We start from the raw sequence: 21,924 nt of genomic DNA, 5'->3' as shown, positions 1-21,924 counted from the left end.
ACATACTCATCATTGCAGACACACAGCTATACACCGCATACTCATCACTGCAGACACACAGCTATACACCACATACTCATCACTGCAGACACACAGCTATACACCGCATACTCATCACTGCAGACACACAGCTATACACCGCATACTCATCACTGCAGACACACAGCTATACACCGCATACTCATCACTGCAGATACACAGCTATACACCGCATACTCATCACTGCAGACACACAGCTATACACTGCATACTAATCACTGCAGACACACAGCTATACACTGCATACTAATCACTGCAGACACGCACCTATACACCGCATACTAATCACTGCAGACACGCAGCTATACACTGCATACTCATCACTGCAGAAACGGCTATGCACTGCATACTCATCACTGCAGACACACAGCTATACACTGCATACTCATCACTGCAGACACACAACTGTCAGGGGTGGTTGGGCCATGATGCCAAGTGAAGCAGCTTCCTCAAGCGGCATGGGCCCTAGGAGCGGCATTTAGGCCACTGTGGCTGTATGCTCCTTTTTCCCTGGCACTCTAGAACTCTTTCTGTTTGTGGTTATATTTCCTTTTAATCCACTATTCATTGATCAATCTCCTAAACATGTCAATGTAAAAGCATTAGCAGGTGGAAGCTACTGGGGTATATCCAATAGGGGACGCAACATTCCAACTGCTGAATCCTAATAATTATGATATTAAAGGTTGAAGAGTGATGGGTGTGTTGTGGAAAGGCATTCCAGAGGAGGGGTGAAGCACGCCTAAAATCTTGTATACATGAATGCAAAGAGGTAATGCTATAGGAGGACAATGGAAGGTCATGAACAGATCTGAGATTGCGGTTGGGTTGGTATGTAGTGAGGAGATGTACAGGGGAGAAAGATGAGGGAGAGCTTTGTAGGTTAGGGTTAAGAGTTTGAACTGGATGCTCTGGTTAATTGGATAATTAATAATAATGATATTGTTGACAGTGATGAAGCATGTAAGGTCATCTTTAAGATCTACATAGTTCACAATAAAGCATGTGAGGAAGTGACGAGCTTTACTAGTTATACCAAGCATTATATCACAGAGGAATCTCACACAGCCACATTCCCACAGGTGTGAGAGCAACTTTATGCAGATAGGAAAACCTTAAAGGATACCCGAAGTGACATGTGACATGATGAGATAGACATGTGAATGTACAGTGCCAAGCACACAAATTACTATGCTGTGTTCCTTTTTTTCTTTTTCTGTTTGAAAGAGCTAAACTTCAGGTATGCAAGTGGCTGACTCAGTCCTGACTCAGTCAGGAAGTGACTACAGTGTGACCCTCACTGATAAGAAAGTCCAACTATAAAACCCTTTCCTAGCAGAAAATGGCTTCTAAGAGCAAGAAAGAGATAAAAAGTGGAATTTCTTATCAGTGAGGGTTACACTGTAGTCACTTCCTGTCTGAGTCAGGACTGAGTCAGCCATTTACATACCTAATATTTAACTCTTTCAGGCAGAGAAAGAAAAAAAGGAACACACCATAGTTACTTGTGTGCTAGGCACTGTACATACACATGTCTATCTCATCATGTCACATGTCACTTCGGGTATCCTTTAAAGCCTAAACACTCCTTTGAATGAATGAAATATTTGAGAGGTTACGGATTAGGGGTGGTAGATAACGTGAGTAAACCCTTCATAGAAGAACAGAAAAACATTCTACAGTTTAAAAATCACCCTGACTTTGGGAAATGTGAGAATAAGCCACAGAATAGGGTACTTGCCCTTAAAGGGGAACTGAAGTAAGAGGTATACGGAGGCTGTCATGTTTATTTCCTTTTAATCAATACCAGTTACCTGGCGGCCCTGCTGGTCTATTTCTCTGCAGTAGTATCTGAATAAAACCAGAAACAAGCATGCAGCTAGTCTTGTCAGATCAGACTTCTAAGTCTGAACCACTGAAACACCTGATTTGCTGCATGCTTGTTCAGGGGTTATGGCTAATAGTATTAGAGGCAGAGGATCAGCAGGGCTGCCAGGCAACTGGTATTGTCTAAAAGGAAATAACCATGACAGCCTCCATATACCTCTCTCTTCAGTTCCCCTTTAAGGAGGGTATTCAGTAACAGAAACATAAAAAATTCATGGGGAATATTAACCATTTAGCAACCAATTTATCTAGAGGCTTGCAAGTGCTCCAGGCCAATTTATTTTAGCACATTTTGTATTTCCTATATGTTACATTTCCTTTGCTTCTAATTAGTACTGCTGTATTGTGTATTTTTGCCCACTTGTCACTAGTGGGCAGTACGAGACAATAACAGAGGACTTCTGCTTTCAGTTTCTATATTTTCTGCTAGTGGAGAGAGATGAAAGCATTACATGAATTTACAGCGTGGCGACTTCTGTGTGGTTACGAGGATTCCGATGCGATATCTGAAAATCCACTGCAGGCACAATTTCTTTTACCCGCATGTAAATCGTAAGCAGCCTATTGATTTCACAACACAGCTATTGTATTCGGATGCGATTTTGCGTCCGCATCAGTGTGAATTCCGTTTCGGAAGCAGATGCAGCACCCAAGAGGAAACTAGTACTAATTCAAGCAATTAAAAAAAAAAAAAAAGAGTAATAGGAAAATTAGATCAAGAAGAGTTAGGTCAAGCTTTTTTAGGCCAGATAAGCCCCCCTCAAGTAGCTGGAACCCCCCCCCCCCCCTTCCTTACTAAACAGAATCTCAGAATCAGGGAACAATGGGTTATACAGGATAAAGGGGAGCTTATCCTCTAAACAAATGGTACAGATGGCTTCTGTAACAACCAAAGGAGTGTCAGAAATATAATTTGTAAATCTGTCCTCCAAGACTTTCACACAACTTCAGGCATCAGTCTTTAGGAGGGAGTTATAGTTTGTACCTTTTTACCCCTTTTTGATTAGGTCAAATATATTTACTAATATTACTATTACTATATTTACTAAATATATTACTAATATATTTACTAAATTACCGTATTTTAACACAAACTGGCACTGCATAAAATCATGATTATACCCAGGGCCGGTTCTAGTAACAGTGGGCCCCAGCCCCCAGGGCAAAATTAGCCTGGGACCCCCCCAACAGACCCCTGGCCAAAAAGCGGCATTAGGGGCCCTTTGTTGCAGTCAAATTTCCCTTCTGGGCCCCTGAGCTGGCTGCTGACCCTCCCCAATCACCTCCCAACTTAACTGTGCTCTCCAGGCCCTGCAGAGTCCTTGGCAGTGTAGTGTCCAGGGGCGTAGCAATAGGGGGTGCAGAGGTTGCGACCGCATTGGGGCACTTGGGCCAGAGGGGCCCCGAAGGGCCTTTCCTCAACTACAGTATTACCTCTTTATTGGTCCTGTGCTCATAATAATCACTTCTATAAATACTTTGAATATTGTTAATCATTAACAAACTGTTCCCCATCCCCTTCTTGCATCTCTGACACTGTGGTTGTCCTTGGCAGGTTTTGGTGTGCCGTATCAATTGTTATGTATAGAGTGCTTGGAGGGCCCCATGTAAAACTTGCATCGGGGCCCACAGCTCCTTAGCTACGCCACTGGTAGTGTCTCACCTACCCGGCAGCACAGATGAGACTCTACTCTGCCAAAGAGTATGCAGAGTCCTGGGGAGCAACAGTTAAGATGGGGCGATACCTTGGGGGCCCCTACAGGTTTTGGGGCAATTGCCCCATTTGCCTCTATGGCAGCGCCGGCTCTGATTATAACCACTTGGCAAAACTAGAACTTTGACTAGATGGGGGGATGAAAGTGTTAAGCTCTGGAGCTCTGGAGAGATCAGTGTGTGAATGAGAACAAGGAAATTAAATCTTTAGATAACGGTGGGGACACTGTAATTGTCAATAAGAGTGATTATAAGAACTTGTGTCTGGATATTTTAACGGAAAACTGAAGTGAGAGGTATGTGGAGGCTGCCATATTTATTTCCTTTTAAACAATACTAGTTGCCTGGCAGTCCTGCTGATCCATTTGGCTGCAGTAGTGTCTGAATCACACCAGAAACAAGCCTGCAGCTAATCTTGTCAGGTCTGACAATAAAGGGTGCTCTACCTCAGGGCCCTTTCACACTGGTGCAGCGCGGCGCAGCATTTTACCGCAGCCTAACGCTAGGACAATGTAAGTCTATGGTAGTTCACATTGCCTGCGGTGTGCTGCGCTGCGGCGGAAGTACCCCTATGTAACACAAGTGTATACCTACCTTTCCATGCAGCTCCTGCGGCCACATTCGGCAGACCGGAAGTCATGTAAGTTTATGGCAACACGTGTTTTTTTAAATGACCGCCGCAAGTTTTACGTGTCGCGCATGCGCGGAAGAATATTTTAGCAATACGCTTCTGCGCACGTGATTGTTTCGGCCACAGGAAGTGAGCGTCACTTCCTGCTTGGCCAGCTGCCAGACGGGGATTAGGCCTGTTTTCGGCAGTGCGGTCCGTCTGCTACCGCCAATATTCAGTGTGAAACCGGCCTAAAGAAGTCTTTCAGAAAATTCTTAAAGACACGGTACTTTGGTGGCCTTTAATGTACTATCAAAAAGACCCTTTGAGACCATCTGAAAGACTGATTGTATCTGGCAATAAAAACCTTACTGAATAAGCCCTACTCTCCTACCTTAAAGGATAGATGCGAGGAGTTTTTAAAAAAAATATGATCTACTTACCTACTTGCGATATGTCCCTCGCCACAGCTCTGCTTCCAGCCGTTGTCCTGGAGTCCCCTCCATCCATCTACTGTGCCTGCGCTCATGCTGCTTATTCTCACATGGTCTGGAGTGTTCTGCGCAGGTGCATAACTACTGCCCCTGCGCAGAACACTCCAGACCACATTAGCGCAATCCTGAGCAGTGTTCGTGCAGGCGCAGTAGATGACAACCTGGCGAGGTCGGCATCTGCAACAGAGGGGACACTGGCTGTGAGCGGAAGCTGCGGCGAGGGCACAGGACGGCTGCCAGGGGCTGGAGGAAGCCCTGGGTAAGTAAATCTTTTTTTTTTTATTCACCTTGGACCTCCTCTTTGAGCTAAATACCCACGGTCTGATAAATCAGAAATCTCGGCCAATGAATAATCGTTCCCTTATCCATCTCCCCTGATCTGCAAGTGTCTATGTGCGTGAGGAGACAATAATTGCATAAATGATCATTTACTTGATCGTGGAAACTGCCTGCGGAATCTATGGGTATCTGAAGGATCGCTTGTTTGTGATCAGTCAGAACACATCGGTCTTTCCCCCTCACCCAATACAGCAGAAAAAGGCAGAGCCAGTTTCAGGCCATAAAGGGCCTCCAGGTAGAGCAATGAATTTGCGTCCCCAACCAGGCAACCTCCCAGTTTATTGCTTGAAAGGGAGCTCAGCAAGAAGGAAGATCTCAGTCCAATAGACTGAGATCACATGCCTCCAGAATGATAAAAAAAATTACTGTACGTAGTCACATGCCACTAGATAAAATGATTAAGTAGTCACATGCCTCCTGATAAAAGAATTAAGTAGTCACCTGACTCATTGAAGCTGGATGGGTTTTCTTTATAAACCATCAATCGATTTGGCCTGAATGAAAGTTTCATGTCTGCACTATTTATTTAATATGCCCATAGAAGGATACGGATTTAGTCTCTGTTTTCTCTCTAGTCTCTAGTTGTGTTTTCTAGTTATTTGTATTACCGGTAATAGAATATTGTATCAGGAGTCTGGGAATTAGTCATTTGTGTTACGTGGTTAATGAGGCCTCTGCTTATGTTCATTATCATCATTTGTTTGATCATGGTCACTTAAGGACCTTGTCATGTACCTGTCATGTCCTGCTAGATCTACCTGTATACCTTATTATTAGATTTCGTGCTACCTCGTTAACTATAATTATGTGATTACTTCCTGCAATTATGGGATTATCTTTTTTTTTTTTTTTTTAACAAATCATTTCTTATTGTTTTAATTCACAGAACAAAACAAGAACAAAGGTACATTGGCCCAGCAAGGATCTGTATAGTACAGGGATCATGGCTATGTATAAATCGAGTCAGAATACAATCGCATGACATCAAACAACATATGCATTATGTAGCTTAAAATATACATTATATCCACAGTATATTCTCAAACAACAGTAAGGTTGTATCATAGATGTAAATCTAGAATGCAGTTATGTGTACACAAAACCACGTTTAAAGCATATTCAGCAGGGTTTGTCTTTATGATCAGATGTGTACAATATGCAACAGATAAAGTCGATATAAGAAAGAAAAGAGGAGGAAAAGGAAAAACAGTGATGGGATTATCTTTGCCTGCAGGAACCATAATGTGAATAATGGGTGCATGGCAGCTGGTTGCCTAGTAACAGGTAACAGTATACATGAGGGCGGTATTTAGACACTAATCCGCCCACATTCTGCTGCGGCTACAAATCCTACAGAGGGGGTGAAACCTGGGCATGCCAGATTCTCCTTTTTATTCACATACAGACATGATAAAGAAGTTTTCTTATTATAAGTTACGGTCCTGGCTTTAATATATATATATAATTTATATACAAGATGGCACTTATTTTATTATGTTTTTCTATTGCCCTTTATCCTTCTAGTGGGCATAATAGTAGGCAGGCCTTTGAAGGGATCGCACGCACGCACGCACGCACGCACACACACACACACACACACACGTGTGTTGAGCTGGCTACACACTGACATTTTTATGGAATGTATGTATTTATTTGGGCACCTGTCATTCATCCCTGATGAAGCCTCCAGAGCTGGGACAAGGTCCTCCGGCACCCAAGGCTGAGACACCAAAATGCACCCCTCCATCCCTCCCACCCCAGCTGTCACACACTGATTGCTATTATACTAAGAGGCGCCACAGGGCCCACAACCTCCCCAACACCTTAATATCTAGTTATATGGCTTGCAGTTACTGCTATGTATCCCCTTTTCTTATTTCTTTCTGCTTAAAACACAATTAGGAATGACAGCTAAATGAATTCTGCGCCCCCTCCTACACTGCGCCCTGAGGCTGGAGCCTCTCCAGCCTATGCCTCGGCCCGGCCCTGATTAGGCGAAACATGCTGAGTTTGTGGGGTCATGTAATAATTGTAGAGCAGTAACACTGTACTTTGTAAGTACTTTTTTTCAGACACACAGCTATCCACAGGCCACAATATGTGCTGCAGACACACAGCAATCCACAGGCCACAATTTATGCTGCAAACACTCAGCTATCCACAGGCCACAATATGCGCTGCAGACACACAGCTATCCACACGCCACAATATGTGCTGCACACACACAGCTATCCACATGCCACATTATGCGCTACAGACACACAGCTATCCACAGGCCAGTATGCCACAATATACGCTGCAGTCATACAGCTGTCCACAGGCCACAATATGCGCTGCAGACACACAGCTATCCACAGGCCACAATATGCACTGCAGACACACAGCTATCCACAGGCCACAATATGCGCTACAGACACACAGCTATCCACAGGCCAGTATGCCACAATATACGCTGCAGTCATACAGCTGTCCACAGGCCACAATATGCGCTGCAGACACACAGCTATCCACAGGCCACAATATGCACTGCAGACACAGTTATCCACAGGCCACAATATGCGCTGCAGACACACAGCTATCCACAGGTCATAATATGCGCTGCAGACACACAGCTATCCACAGGCCACAATATGCGCTGCAGTCATACAGCTATCCACAGGCCACAATATACGCTGCAGTCATACAGCTATCCACAGGCCACAATATATGCTGCAGTCATACAGCTTTCCACAGGCCACAATATGCGCTGCAGACATACAGCTAAAAATTTTGTGTACTTTGCCCAACTTACCTCCAAATTAGGTATCCAATTCCAACTACCAGAAGAGACAGACCAGCTGCCAGAAGGCACCAGACTGCAATTAGAAGACAGAGAAATCGAGAATGGGATTTAGAGAATGCAAAGTTTCCTCTGTAGTAAATAGCAGCGCTCTATACGAAGATTTACAGTTCCCAGAGTCCCATGATCAGAGCTGTCCCTGTCTCTGACACTTACATATTAGTATCTTAAGGTGGCCATACACATTGAGTAGCATCAATTATAACTTACTCACAGAGGGTTCCTATATATACTACTACAATTACTAGGCTCGCAACTTCTTCTTTCTGCTCTGAAAACAGTGTGAGAGTGGCCTAATATAAGGTAAACTTTAACTATAATAAACTGATGGGATAAAATATTCCTAAATCATACTTTTCAAGAACCCCACAGTCTTATTTTGTGTTTAAAGGAAACATCAATCAAAATGTGCCGCCCCATGATATACGTACCAGGGGTTTCCTCCAGCCCCTTGCAGCCAACATGTCCCATGCAGCAATTCCGCTCGCAGCCACCGTCCCGGGGTCCCCGCCGATGCAGAGGCCTACCTCGAGTTCATCCTGTACTGCGCCTGCGCAAGTGCCGCTGTCAGTCAAGTCCACGTTGTCCGCAGCGTACTGCGCAGTACACTGCGGGCAATGTGGACTTGATTGACAGTGCCGCTTGCGCAGTAGAGGAGGTCGGCCTCTGCACCGGCGGGGACCACAGGCCGGCGGCTGCGAGCGGCGATGCTGCATGGGACATGTCGGCTGCAAGGGGCTGGAGGAAGCCCCTGGTAAGTATATCATGGGGCGGCACATTTTGCTTGACGATTCCTTTAACCATTTAAGCCACCTGGACGTGATTGTCACGTCCAGGCGGCTGCTTCTGTGCTGCTGCGTGCTCCCGCGCTCTCTCGTGCCACCTCCCATTATCCTGGAGATCAATGAATGGGAACATAGTTCCCTGTTCCCATTCATTGATCTAAGTCCCCAGTTGAAAGACCAACAGCATCTCATCAGAAACCGCCGTCTTTCTAACAAAAAAAAAAGTTTCCCGTCCTCCATATGCTTCCTGGAAGTGAGCACTTCGCTTCCAGGGATTGAATAAAATCTCACTGTGGCCATCTTGTGGCCAAATAGTAAAACTACATATATATATTTTTTTTTAATAAAATAAACACACATTTTTACATTTAAAATTAACTGTTTACCTCCCACACCAAAAGTTACCCAAATAAAATTTTTAATGGAAAAAAAAAGTTACAATTAAAAAAAACAAAAAAAAAACATAATTAACCGGTTCAGTGCCGCAGTGCCAAAAATCTCATGCATCCGAGCAACGTTCACCTCCCATTCATTCGCCTATAACTTTATTGCTACTTATCACAATGAATTGATCTATATCTTGTTTTTTTCCGCCACCAATTAGGCTTTCTTTGGGGGGTACATTTTGCTAAGAGCCACTTTACTGTAAATGCATTTTAACATGAAGAATAAGAAAAAAATGGAAAAAATTCATTATTTCTCAGTTTTTGGCCATTATAGTTTGAAATTAATATAATTAAAACGCATGTATTTTATTTGCCCATATGTCCCGGTTCTTACACCATTTAAACAATGTCCCTATCACAATTTATGGTGCCGATATTTCATTTACAAATAAAGGTGCATTTTTTCAATTTGCGTCCATCCCTATTTATAAGCTTATAATTTTAAATAATATAATAACATATTCTCTTGACATGCATAATTAAAAAGTTCAGACCCTTGGGTAACTATTTATGTTGTTTTTGTTTTGTTTTTTATTGTATTTTTTTTTATTTTTTTTTAATAAAAAAAAGTGTATGTGGGTAATTTTTGGTGTGGGAGGGAAACTGCTAATTTTAAATGTAAAATTATATATTTCTTTAATCAAGAATGTATGTGGGTGCAGTTTACTATTTGGCCACAAGATGGCCACAGTGAAAAAAGTCCTGGATGCGAACAATCTCGCATCCAGGAACTAAAATGCTGTGGAAAAGTTTCCTGGGGGCAGAAATACCGCGCTCTCTGCAGAGAAAGCGTCGGTATTTCTGCTGGGAAGTTAGATCGGAGAATGGGAATTATATTCCCATTCACTGATCGGGGGGCTAGCGGCGGGTGCGCGCACCACACAGGGAAAACAGCAGTGCCTATCTGGACGAGGAAACTCGTCCAGATAGGCCGAACTGGATAATTACCTAAGGGTTTGAACTTTTGTAATATGCATATGAAGAGGGTATATTACGAACATTTTTTTAATTATAAGCTTGTAAATAGTCAGTGTTCTCCCCAGGCTCTTTTAGCCGGGTGCTCCACCCGGCTAGTTTTGGTGAGCACCCGGCTGTCATCGGCTCACCTCCTCCTAAGCTGTAAGCAGAGTTGCACACAGAAGCACCGGCCCTGCATTCTGTCATCTCGCCTCACCCGGCTACTTTTTCATGCCAACCGGCTGGAAAAAATTTCTGGGGAGAACACTGATAGTGATGGACACAAAACTGAAAAAATGCACCTTTATTTCCAAATAAAATATTGGCGCCACACATTGTGATAGGGACATAATTTAAATGGTGTAATAACCGGGACAAATGGGCAAATAAAATACATAGGTTTGAATTATGTTAGCATGTATTATTTTAAAGTGGACCCAAATTAAAAATACAAGATTTCAGAAATAAAATCTATTTTCTAACTTATAATAATAATTAGTAGCCTTTTTTCAGCTGCATGATAACAAATATAAAATATTTTACATTTATTGGAGGAACCCCTCCCTTCCTTTCATATTGCCGGGATTTGTCCGGCAAACTGGTGGAGCAGATAAAAAGCAAAAACAAAACACAGGCTGCTACTGATGATGTCACAGGGGAAGTGATCTCAGCTTGTGTGAGATTTCTCATAGACGACACCCCTGTGAGGGAGGGTAGCTGATGACAAACACACCCATTAACTAAGACCTCCTACTAAGCTCAGAAGTAATGGCTGCCACCTGTATAACCCTAGTTATGGAAAGAGAAGGGTGAAAAGCATGCACTGAAATTCTCGTAAGCTTAAAGGAGTGTTGATTTATCGTTGTATGTGTCAGAGTGGTGCAACTAAATATATTGAATTAAAAAAACATTTGGTTTGGGTCCGCTTTAAAGCTATAATGGCCGAAAACTGAGAAATAATGCATTTTTTCCATTTTCTTCTTAACCACTTGAGGACCTAGGGCTTTCTACCCCTTAAGGACCGGCCACTTTTTTTCCATTCAGACCACTGCAGCTTTCACGGTTTATTGCTCGCTCATACAACCTACCACCTAAATGAATTTTGGCTCCTTTTCTTGTCACTAATAAAGCTTTCTTTTGGTGCTATTTGATTGCTCCTGCGATTTTTACTTTTTCTTATATTCATCAAAAAAGACATGAATTTTGGCAAAAAAATGATTTTTTTAACTTTCTGTGCTGACATTTTTCAAATAAAGTAAAATTTCTGTATACATGCAGCGCGAAAAATGTGGACAAACATGTTTTTGATTAAAAAAAAACCCATTCAGTGTATATTTATTGGTTTGGGTAAAAGTTATAGCGTTTACAAACTATGGTGCAAAAAGTGAATTTTCCCATTTTCAAGCATCTCTGACTTTTCTGACCCCCTGTCATGTTTCATGAGGGGCTAGAATTCCAGGATAGTATAAATACCCCCCAAATGACCCCATTTTGGAAAGAAGACATCCCAAAGTATTCACTGAGAGGCATAGTGAGTTCATAGAAGATATTTTTTGTCACAAGTAAGCGGAAAATGACACTTTGTGAGGAAAAAAAAAAAAAAAAAAAAGTTTCCATTTCTTCTAACTTGCGACAAAAAAAAATGAAATCTGCCACGGACTCACCATGCCCCTCTCTGAATACCTTGAAGGGTCTACTTTCCAAAATGGGGTCATTTGTGGGGTGTGTTTACTGTCCTGACATTTTGGGGGGTGCTAAATTGTAAGCACCCCTGTAAAGCCTAAAGGTGCTCATTGGACTTTGGACCCCTTAGCGCAGTTAGGCTGCAAAAAAGTGCCACACATGTGGTATTGCCGTACTCAGGAGAAGTAGTATAATGTGTTTTGGGGTGTATTTTTACACATACCCATGCTGGGTGGGAGAAATATCTCTGTAAATGACAATTTGTTAATTTTTTTTACACACAATTGTCCATTTACAGAGATCTTTCTCCCACTCAGCATGGGTATGTGTAAAAATACACCACAAAACACATTATACTACTTCTCCTGAGTACGGCGATACCATATGTGTGGCACTTTTTTGCACCCTAACTGCGCTAAAGGGCCCAAAGTCCAATGAGTACCTTTAGGATTTCACAGGTCATTTTGAGAAATTTCGTTTCAAGACTACTCCTCACGGTTTAGGGCCCCTAAAATGCCAGGGCAGTATAGGAACCCCACAAATGACCCCATTTTAGAAAGAAGACACCCCAAGGTATTCCGTTAGGAGTATGGTGAGTTCATAGAAGATTTTATTTTTTGTCAAAAGTTAGCGGAAAATGACACTTTGTGAAAAAACACAATTAAAATCAATTTCCGCTAACTTGTGACAAAAAATAAAATCTTCTATGAACTCGCCATACTACTAACGGAATACCTTGGGGTGTCTTCTTTCTAAAATGGGGTCATTTGTGGGGTTCCTATACTGCCCTGGCATTTAAGGGGCCCTAAACCGTGAGGAGTAGTCTTGAAACGAAATTTCTCAAAATGACCTGTGAAATCCTAAAGGTACTCATTGGACTTTGGGCCCTTTAGCGCAGTTAGGGTGCAAAAAAGTGCCACACATGTGGTATCGCCGTACTCGGGAGAAGTAGTACAATGTGTTTTGGGGTGTATTTTTACACATACCCATGCTGGGTGGGAGAAATAACTCTGTAAATGGACAATTGTGTGTAAAAAAATCAAAAGATTGTCATTTACAGAGGTATTTCTCCCACCCAGCATGGGTATGTGTAAAAATACACCCCAAAACACATTATACTACTTCTCCCGAGTACGGCAATACCACATGTGTGGCACTTTTTTGCACCCTAACTGCGCTAAAGGGCCCAAAGTCCAATGAGTACCTTTAGGATTTCACAGGTCATTTTTGTTTCAAGACTACTCCTCACGGTTTAGGGCCCCTAAAATGCCAGGGCAGTATAGGAACCCCACTAATGACCCCATTTTACAAAGAAGACACCCCAAGGTATTCCATTAGGAGTATGGTGAGTTCATAGAAGATTTTATTTTTTGCCACAAGTTAGCGGAAATTGATTTGAATTGTTTTTCTTCACAAAGTGTCATATTCCGCTAACTTGTGACAAAAAATAAAATCTTCTATGAACTCACCATACTCCTAACGGAATACCTTTGGGTGTCTCCTTTCTAGAATGGGGTCATTTGTGGGGTTCCTATACTGCCCTGGCATTTTAGGGGCCCTAAACCGCGAGGAGTAGTCTTGAAACTAAATGTCGCAAAATGACCTGTGAAATCCTAAAGGTACTCATTGGACTTTGGGCCCCTTAGCGCACTTAGGGTGTAAAAAGTGCCACACATGTGGTACCGCCGTACTCAGGAGAAGTAGTATAATGTGTTTTGTGGTGTATTTTTACACATACCCATGCTGGGTGGTAGAAATATCTCTGTACATGACAATTGTTTGATTTTTTTTTACACACAATTGTCCATTTACAGAGAGATTTCTCCCACCCAGCATGGGTATGTGTAAAAATACACCCCAAAACACATTATACTACTTCTCCTGAGTACGGCGATACCACATGTGTGACACTTTTTTTGCAGCCTAGGTTCGCTAAGGGGCCCAACGTCCTATTCACAGGTCATTTTGAGGCATTTGTTTTCTAGACTACTCCTCACGGTTTAGGGCCCCTAAAATGCCAGGGCAGTATAGGAACCCCACAAGTGACCCCATTTTAGAAAGAAGACACCCCAAGGTATTCCATTAGGTGTATGGCGAGGTCATCGAAGATTTTATTTTTAGTCACAAGTTAGTGAAAAATGACACTTTGTGAAAAAACCCAATAAAAATCAATTTCCGCTAACTTTTGACAAAAAATAAAATCTTCTATGAACTCGTCATACACCTAACAGAATACCTTGGGGTGTCTTTCTAAAATGGGGTCACTTGTGGGGTTCCTATACCGCCCTGGCATTTTACGGGCCCAAAACCGTGAGTAGTCTGGAAACCAAATGTCTCAAAATGACTGTTCAGGGGTATAAGCATCTGCAAATTTTGATGACAGGTGGTCTATGAGGGGCCGAATTTTGTGGAACCGGTCATAAGCAGGGTGGCCTTTTAGATGACAGGTTGTATTGGGCCTGATCTGATGGATAGGAGTGCTAGAGGGGTGACAGGAGGTGATTGATGGGTGTCTCAGGGGGTGATTAGAGGGGAAAATAGATGCACTCAATGCACTGGGGAGGTGATCAGAAGGGGGTCTGAGGGGGATCTGAGGGTTTGGCCGAGTGATCAGGAGCCCACACGGGGCAAATTAGGGCCTGATCTGATGGGTAGGTGTGCTAGGGGGTGACAGGTAGTGACAGGAGGTGATTGATGGGTGTCTCAAGGTGTGATTAGTGGGGGGAATAGATGCAAGTAATGCAATGGCGAGGTGATCAGGGCTGGGGTCTGAGGGTGTGGGCGGGTGATTGGGTGCCCTAGGGGCAGATGGGGGTCTAATCTGATGGGTAGCAGTGACAGGGGGTGATTGATGGGTAATTAGTGGGTGTTTAGAGGAGAGAACAGATGCAATGCACTTGGGAGGTGATCTGACTGCGGGTCTGCAGGCGATCGGATGGTGTGGGTGGGTGATCAGATTGCCCGCAAGGGGCAGGTTAGGGGCTGATTGATGGGTGGCAGTGACAGGGGGTGACAGGGGGTGATTGATGGGTGATAGGTGATTGACAGGTGATCAGTGGGTTATTACAGGGAAGAACAGATGTAATTAATGCACTGGCAAATTGATAAGGGGGGGTCAGAGGGCAATCTGAGCGTGTTGGCGGGTGATTGGGTGCCCGCAAGGGGCAGATTAGGGTCTGATCTGATAGGTAACAGTGACAGGTGGTGATAGGGGGTGATTGATGGGTAATTAGTGGGTGTTTAGAGGAGAGAATAGATGTAAACAATGGATTTGGGAGGTGATCTGATGTCGGATCTGCGGGCGATCTATTGGTGTGGGTGGGTGATCAAATTGCCCGCAAGGGGCAGGTTAGGGGCTGATTGATGGGTGGCAGTGACAGGGGGTGATTGATGGGTGATAAGTGATTGGCAGGTGATTGACAGGTGATCAGTGGATTATTACAGGGAAGACCAGATGTAATTAATGCACTGGCGAATTGATAAGGGGGAGAGGGGGGGTCTGAGGGCAATCTGAGCGTGTGGGCGGGTGATTGGGTGCCCGCAAGGGGCAGATTAGAGTCTGATCTGATAGGTAACAGTGACAGGTGGTGATAGGGGGTGATTGATGGGTAATTAGTGGGTGTTTAGAGGAGAGAATAGATGTAAACAATGGATTTGGGAGGTGATCTGATGTCGGATCTGCGGGCGATCTATTGGTGTGGGTGGGTGATCAGATTGCCCGCAAGGGGCAGGTTAGGGGCTGATTGATGGGTGGCAGTGACAGGGGGTGACATGGGGTGATTGATGGGTGATAAGTGATTGGCAGGTGATTGACAGGTGATCAGTGGGTTATTACAGGGAAGAACAGATGTAATTAATGCACTGGCGAATTGATAAGGGGGGGTCAGAGGGCAATCTGAGCGTGTTGGCGGGTGATTGGGTGCCCGCAAGGGGCAGATTAGGGTCTGATCTGATAGGTAAAAGTGACAGGTGGTGATAGGGGGTGATTGATGGGTGATTGATGGGTAATTAGTGGGTGTTTAGAGGAGAGAATAGATGTAAACAATGGATTTGGGAGGTGATCTGATGTCGGATCTGCGGGCGATCTATTGGTGTGGGTGGGTGATCAGATTGCCCGCAAGGGGCAGGTTAGGGGCTGATTGTTGGGTGGCAGTGACAGGGGGTGATTGATGGGTGATTGACAGGTGATTGACAGGTTATCAGGGGGGATACATGCATACAGTACACAGGGGGGTGGGGTCTGGGGGGGTCCTGGGGAGAATCTGAGGGGTGGGGGGGTGATCAGGAGGGGGCAGGGGGGAGATAAAAAAAAATAGCGTTGATAGATAGTGACAGGGAGTGATTGATGGGTTATTAGGGGGGTGATTGGGTGCAAACAGGGGTCTGGGGGGTGGGCAGGGGGGGGGTCTGAGGGGTGCTGTGGGCGATCAGTGGGCGGGGGGGGGCAGATCAGTGTGTTTGGGTGCAGACTAGGGTGGCTGCAGCCTGCCCTGGTGGTCCCTCCGACACTGGGACCACCAGGGCAGGAGGCAGCCTGTATAATACACTTTGTATACATTACAAAGTGTATTATACACTTTGTAGCGGCGATCGCGGGGTTAACATCCCGCCGGCGCTTCCGTATGGCCGGCGGGATGTTACGGCGGGTGGGCGGAGCCAGTTGCCGGGGGAAGCGCGCGTCATCAATGACGCGATCGCTCCCCCGGCATAGGAAAAGGACGCAACTCCCTAAGGCGTATTGCGGTCCTTAAGGCATCCACTTTGCCGCCGCCCATGGGCTGTGGGCGGTCGGCAAGTGGTTAAAGAGATTCTGTATTGTTAAAATCGCACAAAAGTAAACATACCAGTGTGTTAGGGGACATCTCCTATTACCCTCTGTCACAATTTCACCGCTCCCCGCCGCATTAAAAGTAGTCAAAAACAGTTTTAAAAAGTTTGTTTATAAACAAACAAAATGGCCACCAAAACAGGAAGTAGGTTGATGTACAGCATGTCCACACATAGAAAATACATCCATACACAAGCAGGCTGTATACAGCCTTACTTCTGAATCTCAAGAGATCACTTGTGTGTGTTTACCTTCTGTCCCCAGCTTCTCTCATGCACTGAACATTACAGGCTTCCTGCAGACAGCTCTCCCTATGTCCATGGCCGGATTTCTGGCAAGGCCACATAGGCCATGGCCTAGGGCACCAGATAAACAAGGGGTGGCCTGCAGACAGTGGGCATTATTTGCAGGGCATTATTTGCAAGTGTCCAAACAAATGAAAGTAGTCAGGATAACTGCACTATTAGTACCAGCTGGCATCTACCTGTGCTGTGCTACAGGCAGCTGCAGTCCATTAACCAAACGTTTGTGAACAGTGTGTGACTAGCAAAAAGCCAGGCCTTGTCCAATGACATAGCAGCAGCTGCAGGCAGTTACAGAAGGCCGGGTCTCACACACTTGGCGTGGGGAATGAAAGGACCAGGGGCAGCACCAGCAAATAGTACAGAATACAGAAGGCAGCCTCTCACAGTACCCATTTCTTAATTATTGATTGGCCAGCGCTGTTACCCTGGAGACAGCAGTGGGTACAGGACTCACTTTTACGTGTTGCTGACCCCACCCAATGTCCAATTGTGAGCCACTTTTGACTATGTGTGTGTGGTGGAAGGCTCCCACCACGCCCATCACCTGTAGATCGCTTGATTGACCAGTTCCCCCGTGTGACATGATTGATTCACTTCACGTTGCCATGGAGACCTCGGCACTAGCCCCAATAGTGGACACCATCGGCCCAAACATTTTTGGATTGGTGTGTGTGGAGAGAGGTGGTAGGATACGGTTTCGGTTGGGGCGGCTGGTAATAGTCGGCCTTGGGCGGTAAGAAGTACAAATCCGGCCCTGCCTATGTCGTTAATTCCTCAGTATGTGACAGACCAGCTCCTTTCACAGCCTCCAGAGGAGGATTTTTATCCAGCTCTCTTCTATCACTGATAAGATAGCAGAGAAGCTGCTGGCTTATGTAAATAAAACACACACTGGAGTGTGCATAGAGGAACAGTTCAACACTGAAGAACTTGGCAGCCTTCCAGACACAGGCCGACAAGTCTGACAGGGGAAAGATACATTGATTTATTACAGAGATGGTTATAGTAGAAAGAGCTGCAGTAAGCCAGAACACATTAGAATAGCTTTAGGAACTTGTAGGATGGTAGAAAAAACATTGTAATTTTTGTTACAGAGTCACTTTAATATTCCTGTGAAAATGCATTTTGAAAAAAAAATTCTTACCAAAATGTACCACCCAAAGAAAGCCTAATTGGATATAGATCAATTTATTGTGATACGTAGTGATAAAATTATTGGCAAATGAATGGGAGGTGAAAATTGCTCTGATGCATAAGGTGAAAAATACCCGCGGGCTGAAATGGTTAAAGGAGCACTATCGCAAAAAATCATAACATTTTAAATACATGCACACACATACAAATAAGAAGTACATTTCTTCCAGAGTAAAATGATCCATATATTACTTTTCTCCTATCATGCTGCTGTCAGTTAGTGAAGGCAGTAGAAATCTGACAGAACCGACATGTTTTAGACTAGCCCATCTCTTCATGGGGATTCTCTGGGTTTTGTTTAGTTTCAAAAGCACTTAGCGAATGGCAGTTGCTCTGTCCAACATCTTTGTATAAATACTTTTCAGGGAATGTCTTTTTTTGTCCAGCGCTGCATAATATGTTGACTCTTTATAAATACAATAAATAATAAAAGCCTTGCTTAGAATCCCCTATGAAGAGATGGACTAGTTCAATACCTGTCAGCTCTGTCAGATTTCTACTACCCAAACCTTCCTAAATGATCCAGCACAGCTCTTTTATAAAAGTTTGCTTTATTGGATCTTCTTAAAGTGAATGGGAACCGCATTTAAAAAAATGAGATAGATACTTACCCAAGGAGGAGAAAAAGGCTCTGGGTCGTATAGAGCCTTCCCGCTCCTCTCCTGGTCCCCTCGTTTTAGTGCTAGCTCGCCCGGTAGCAATATTTGACTAAATTAGTCAAATACTGCTTTACCAGGCCGAAGGAGGCTTCAGAAGTCTTCAAGGAGCCCGAGTGCTCCTGAAGAAGGGCGGCCCTGTACTGCGCCTGCGCAAGCACGCTCTCTTGCACACTCACGCCTGTGCAGTATGGAGCCGCACGTCTTTGGGAGGACACAGCTCCCAAAGACTTCCACATACCCTTTCGGCCGGGGATTGAAACGGGGAGGAGCCAGCACAGAATAGAGAGCACCGAGCGAGGAGACGGAAGGCTCTATATGACCCAGAGCCTTCCCTCTCCTTAGGTAAGTATTTGCTTCATTTTTTTAAAAATGCGGTTCCCATTCACTTTAAAGGTGTACATAAAAAGCTGGAAAGTGCCACTATACAGCTTTTTATGCACATCTTTAAGAAGACCCAATAAAGCAAACTTTTGTAAAAGAGCTGTGCTGGATCATTTAGGAAGATTTGGATGGTGAATCCTGGTGGTACACGGGTGGATCCGTAGCACGCTTTTGTCCCCTGCATCGTTTGAGTGCTGTCCTCTCTATCTTTTGGAGAACAGGATCAGAATCTTTATTTTCGCCAAGCATGACTGGGTCGTGCCCGGAATTGGTCTTGGCACGTACAGGATACAGGTAGGCAGGGCCGGCCCTAGACTTTTTGCCGCCTGAGGCAAATTCCCCGGGGGGGGGGGAAGGGCGCTCTGGGGGGCCGCCGAGCTGGAGGGGTAGCTGGCAGGACGGGGGTATTGGGCCTAGCAGCGGGGAGGGGGGTCGGACCCCCCCTCCTTCCTCGCCTGGGTCCCCCGATCTGCGCTCCCCTCCAGCCTTAAATAGAAGCAGCCGCTATTTGTAAGAGGCACGGGCGGGGAGGACTCACCTCTTCCCAGCGTGCGCTCCACTGACGTCACTTCCTGCAGCGTTGCAGGAAGTGACGTCAGTGGAGCGCACGCTGGAACGAGGAAGAGGTGAGTCCTCCCCGCCCGTGCCTCTTACGAGTAGCGGCTGCTTCTATTTAAGGCTGGAGGGGAGCGCAGATCGGGGGACCCAGGCGAGGGAGGGGGGGGGTCCGACCCCCCTCCCCGCCGCTAGGCCCAATACCCACGTCCTGCCAGCTACCCCTCCAGCTCGGCGGCCGGCTCCCCGCACCCACGGACGGGCAGGTGCCGCCCCTGGAAATTTGCCGCCTGAGGCAAAAGTTTCACCCCGCCTCATGAGCGGGCCGGCCCTGCAGGTAGGATAGGTACACAGAAAACATACACAGAAAACATCAGTAAGGATCAACACTATGTCAGACATTTCATACAGAGAAAGAAACAAAAACAAAAGAAAAACATGCAAGCAAAAAAACACTCAATTTTTGTATAGTTACACAACACTTAAAAATTAGTAGTAGATTTCTACCTACCTACTGTAAGTGACAGCAACATAGGAGAAAATTCATTTATAGCTCATTTTACTCTGGAAAAAAATGTACTGCTTATTTGTAAATGTTTACCTATGTTGTAAATTTTACAACTTTTCGCAATAGTGGTCCTTTAAAAACTAAAAAAGTAGGTTTAACATTTTTATTGTCTCTGGTGAATGATGACAGATTTTTCATAGAATACAGCAACAATCTTGAACTATTGACCTTTTTTTAAAATATATTTTCTGCCCTGAGAAGGGTTTCTTTGGCATTTAAGAGATTCATGGTCTGTAATTAGTTATCTGTGAGAGTTACACTGTAACAAAAAGGTGTCATTTACATACATGAATTATAAACACAGTGAGAAAAAAAAATGGGAACGCAGTCAGCCTAGTTCTATTCATCATTGGAACGGTACACGTTTATCTTATGTCACGTGTCAGTTTGGGCAGCCTTTAAAGGACAACTGAAGCGAGATATCTATGGAGACTTCTTTATTTATTTCTTGTTAAGCAATACCAGTTGCCTGGGTGTCCTGCTGATCCTCTTCCTCTAATACTTTTAGCCATAGCCCCTGAACAAGCATGCAGTAGATCAGGTGTTTCTAACATTATTGACAGATTTTAACAAGATTAGCTCCATGCTTGTTTCTGGTGTGATTCCAAAACTACTGCAACCAAATAGGTCAGCAGGGCTGCCAGGCAACTGGTATTGGTTAAAAGGAGATGATTATGGCAGCCTCCATATTCTTCTCACTTCAGTTGTCCTTTAAAGAGACTATGTACAAAAAAAAAAAATGCCTCTGGGGGGTACTCACCTCGGTAGGGGGAAGCCTCTGGATCCTAATGAGGCTTCCCCCATCCTCCTCCATCCCACAGTGGTCTCGCTGCAGCCCACTGAATGCACAGCCGACAATTTGTCAGGCTGTGCAATATTTACCTTTCCCTGTCCTGCGGGGGTGCTGTTGCGGCTCTTGGCTTGGAAATAGGTGGAAATAGCCAATCTCAGTCTGGTCTGCTCTACTGCACAGGCGCAGGAGACTTGCGCCCGCTCAGTAGAGCAGACCCGACTGAGATCGGCTATTTCTGCCCATTTCTGAGCCGAGAGCCGCCACAGCACCTGCACTGGAGCCGGGAAGGTGAATATTTACATCCCCGCTGTTTGGAGGGGCACAGCAAGACCCAGACGCTTCCCCTTCCTGAGATGAGTACCCCCCATTGGAACTTTTTAATGTTACAGATCCTCTTTAAGTTTATTTCCTCCTATCCCACCTATCAGATGGGACAGGTAGCACAAAATAGATTTAACCCCTAGCCGACTGTTCCACGTCGATTGGCGTGAACGCGACGGCAGCCCCAGGACCACTCAATGCCGATTGGCGTAAATGGCTGAGGGTGGAGATTGCAGGAGATTGCAATGAGTGACGGAGTTCCACTCCGCCTTCAGTCTCCCAGCGGCGATTGCCGTGAATGGCAGAGGGTGGGGATTGCAGGAGATTGCACATTTCTGCATGAGTGACGGAGATCCACTCTGCCTTCAGTCCCCCAGCTGCGATTGCCGCTCGTAGACTGTTAGACACAAAACCGCTGTCTATTAACACAGAACAGCGCTGCGATCTAAGGCAAAGGGCTGTCCCCCTAGGGGACACAGGAGCGATCCGCGGTGATAAACTGACAGGGGGAGGGAGGGAAAATTAATT

The 21,924-nt window shown here is 45.0% G+C and overlaps 1 protein-coding gene across 2 annotated transcripts in view; it reads right to left on the bottom strand.

The window, feature by feature from the left end:
• KREMEN2 (kringle containing transmembrane protein 2) overlaps positions 1 to 21,924 on the bottom strand; it is a 79,781-nt gene that overhangs the window by 6,850 nt on the left and 51,007 nt on the right. For both annotated transcript variants that reach the window (XM_068244094.1, XM_068244093.1), the window contains one exon: positions 7,874 to 7,937. In XM_068244094.1, the coding sequence (XP_068100195.1) occupies positions 7,874 to 7,937 (64 nt within the window). The remainder of the gene's footprint in view (positions 1 to 7,873; positions 7,938 to 21,924) is intronic.

Source organism: Hyperolius riggenbachi, chromosome 7 (genome assembly GCF_040937935.1).
Source record: "Hyperolius riggenbachi isolate aHypRig1 chromosome 7, aHypRig1.pri, whole genome shotgun sequence".
Classification (NCBI taxonomy): domain Eukaryota; kingdom Metazoa; phylum Chordata; class Amphibia; order Anura; family Hyperoliidae; genus Hyperolius; species Hyperolius riggenbachi.
The sequence above is the reverse complement of the archived record's forward strand: the minus strand, read 5'-3'. Positions and strand labels throughout refer to the sequence as shown.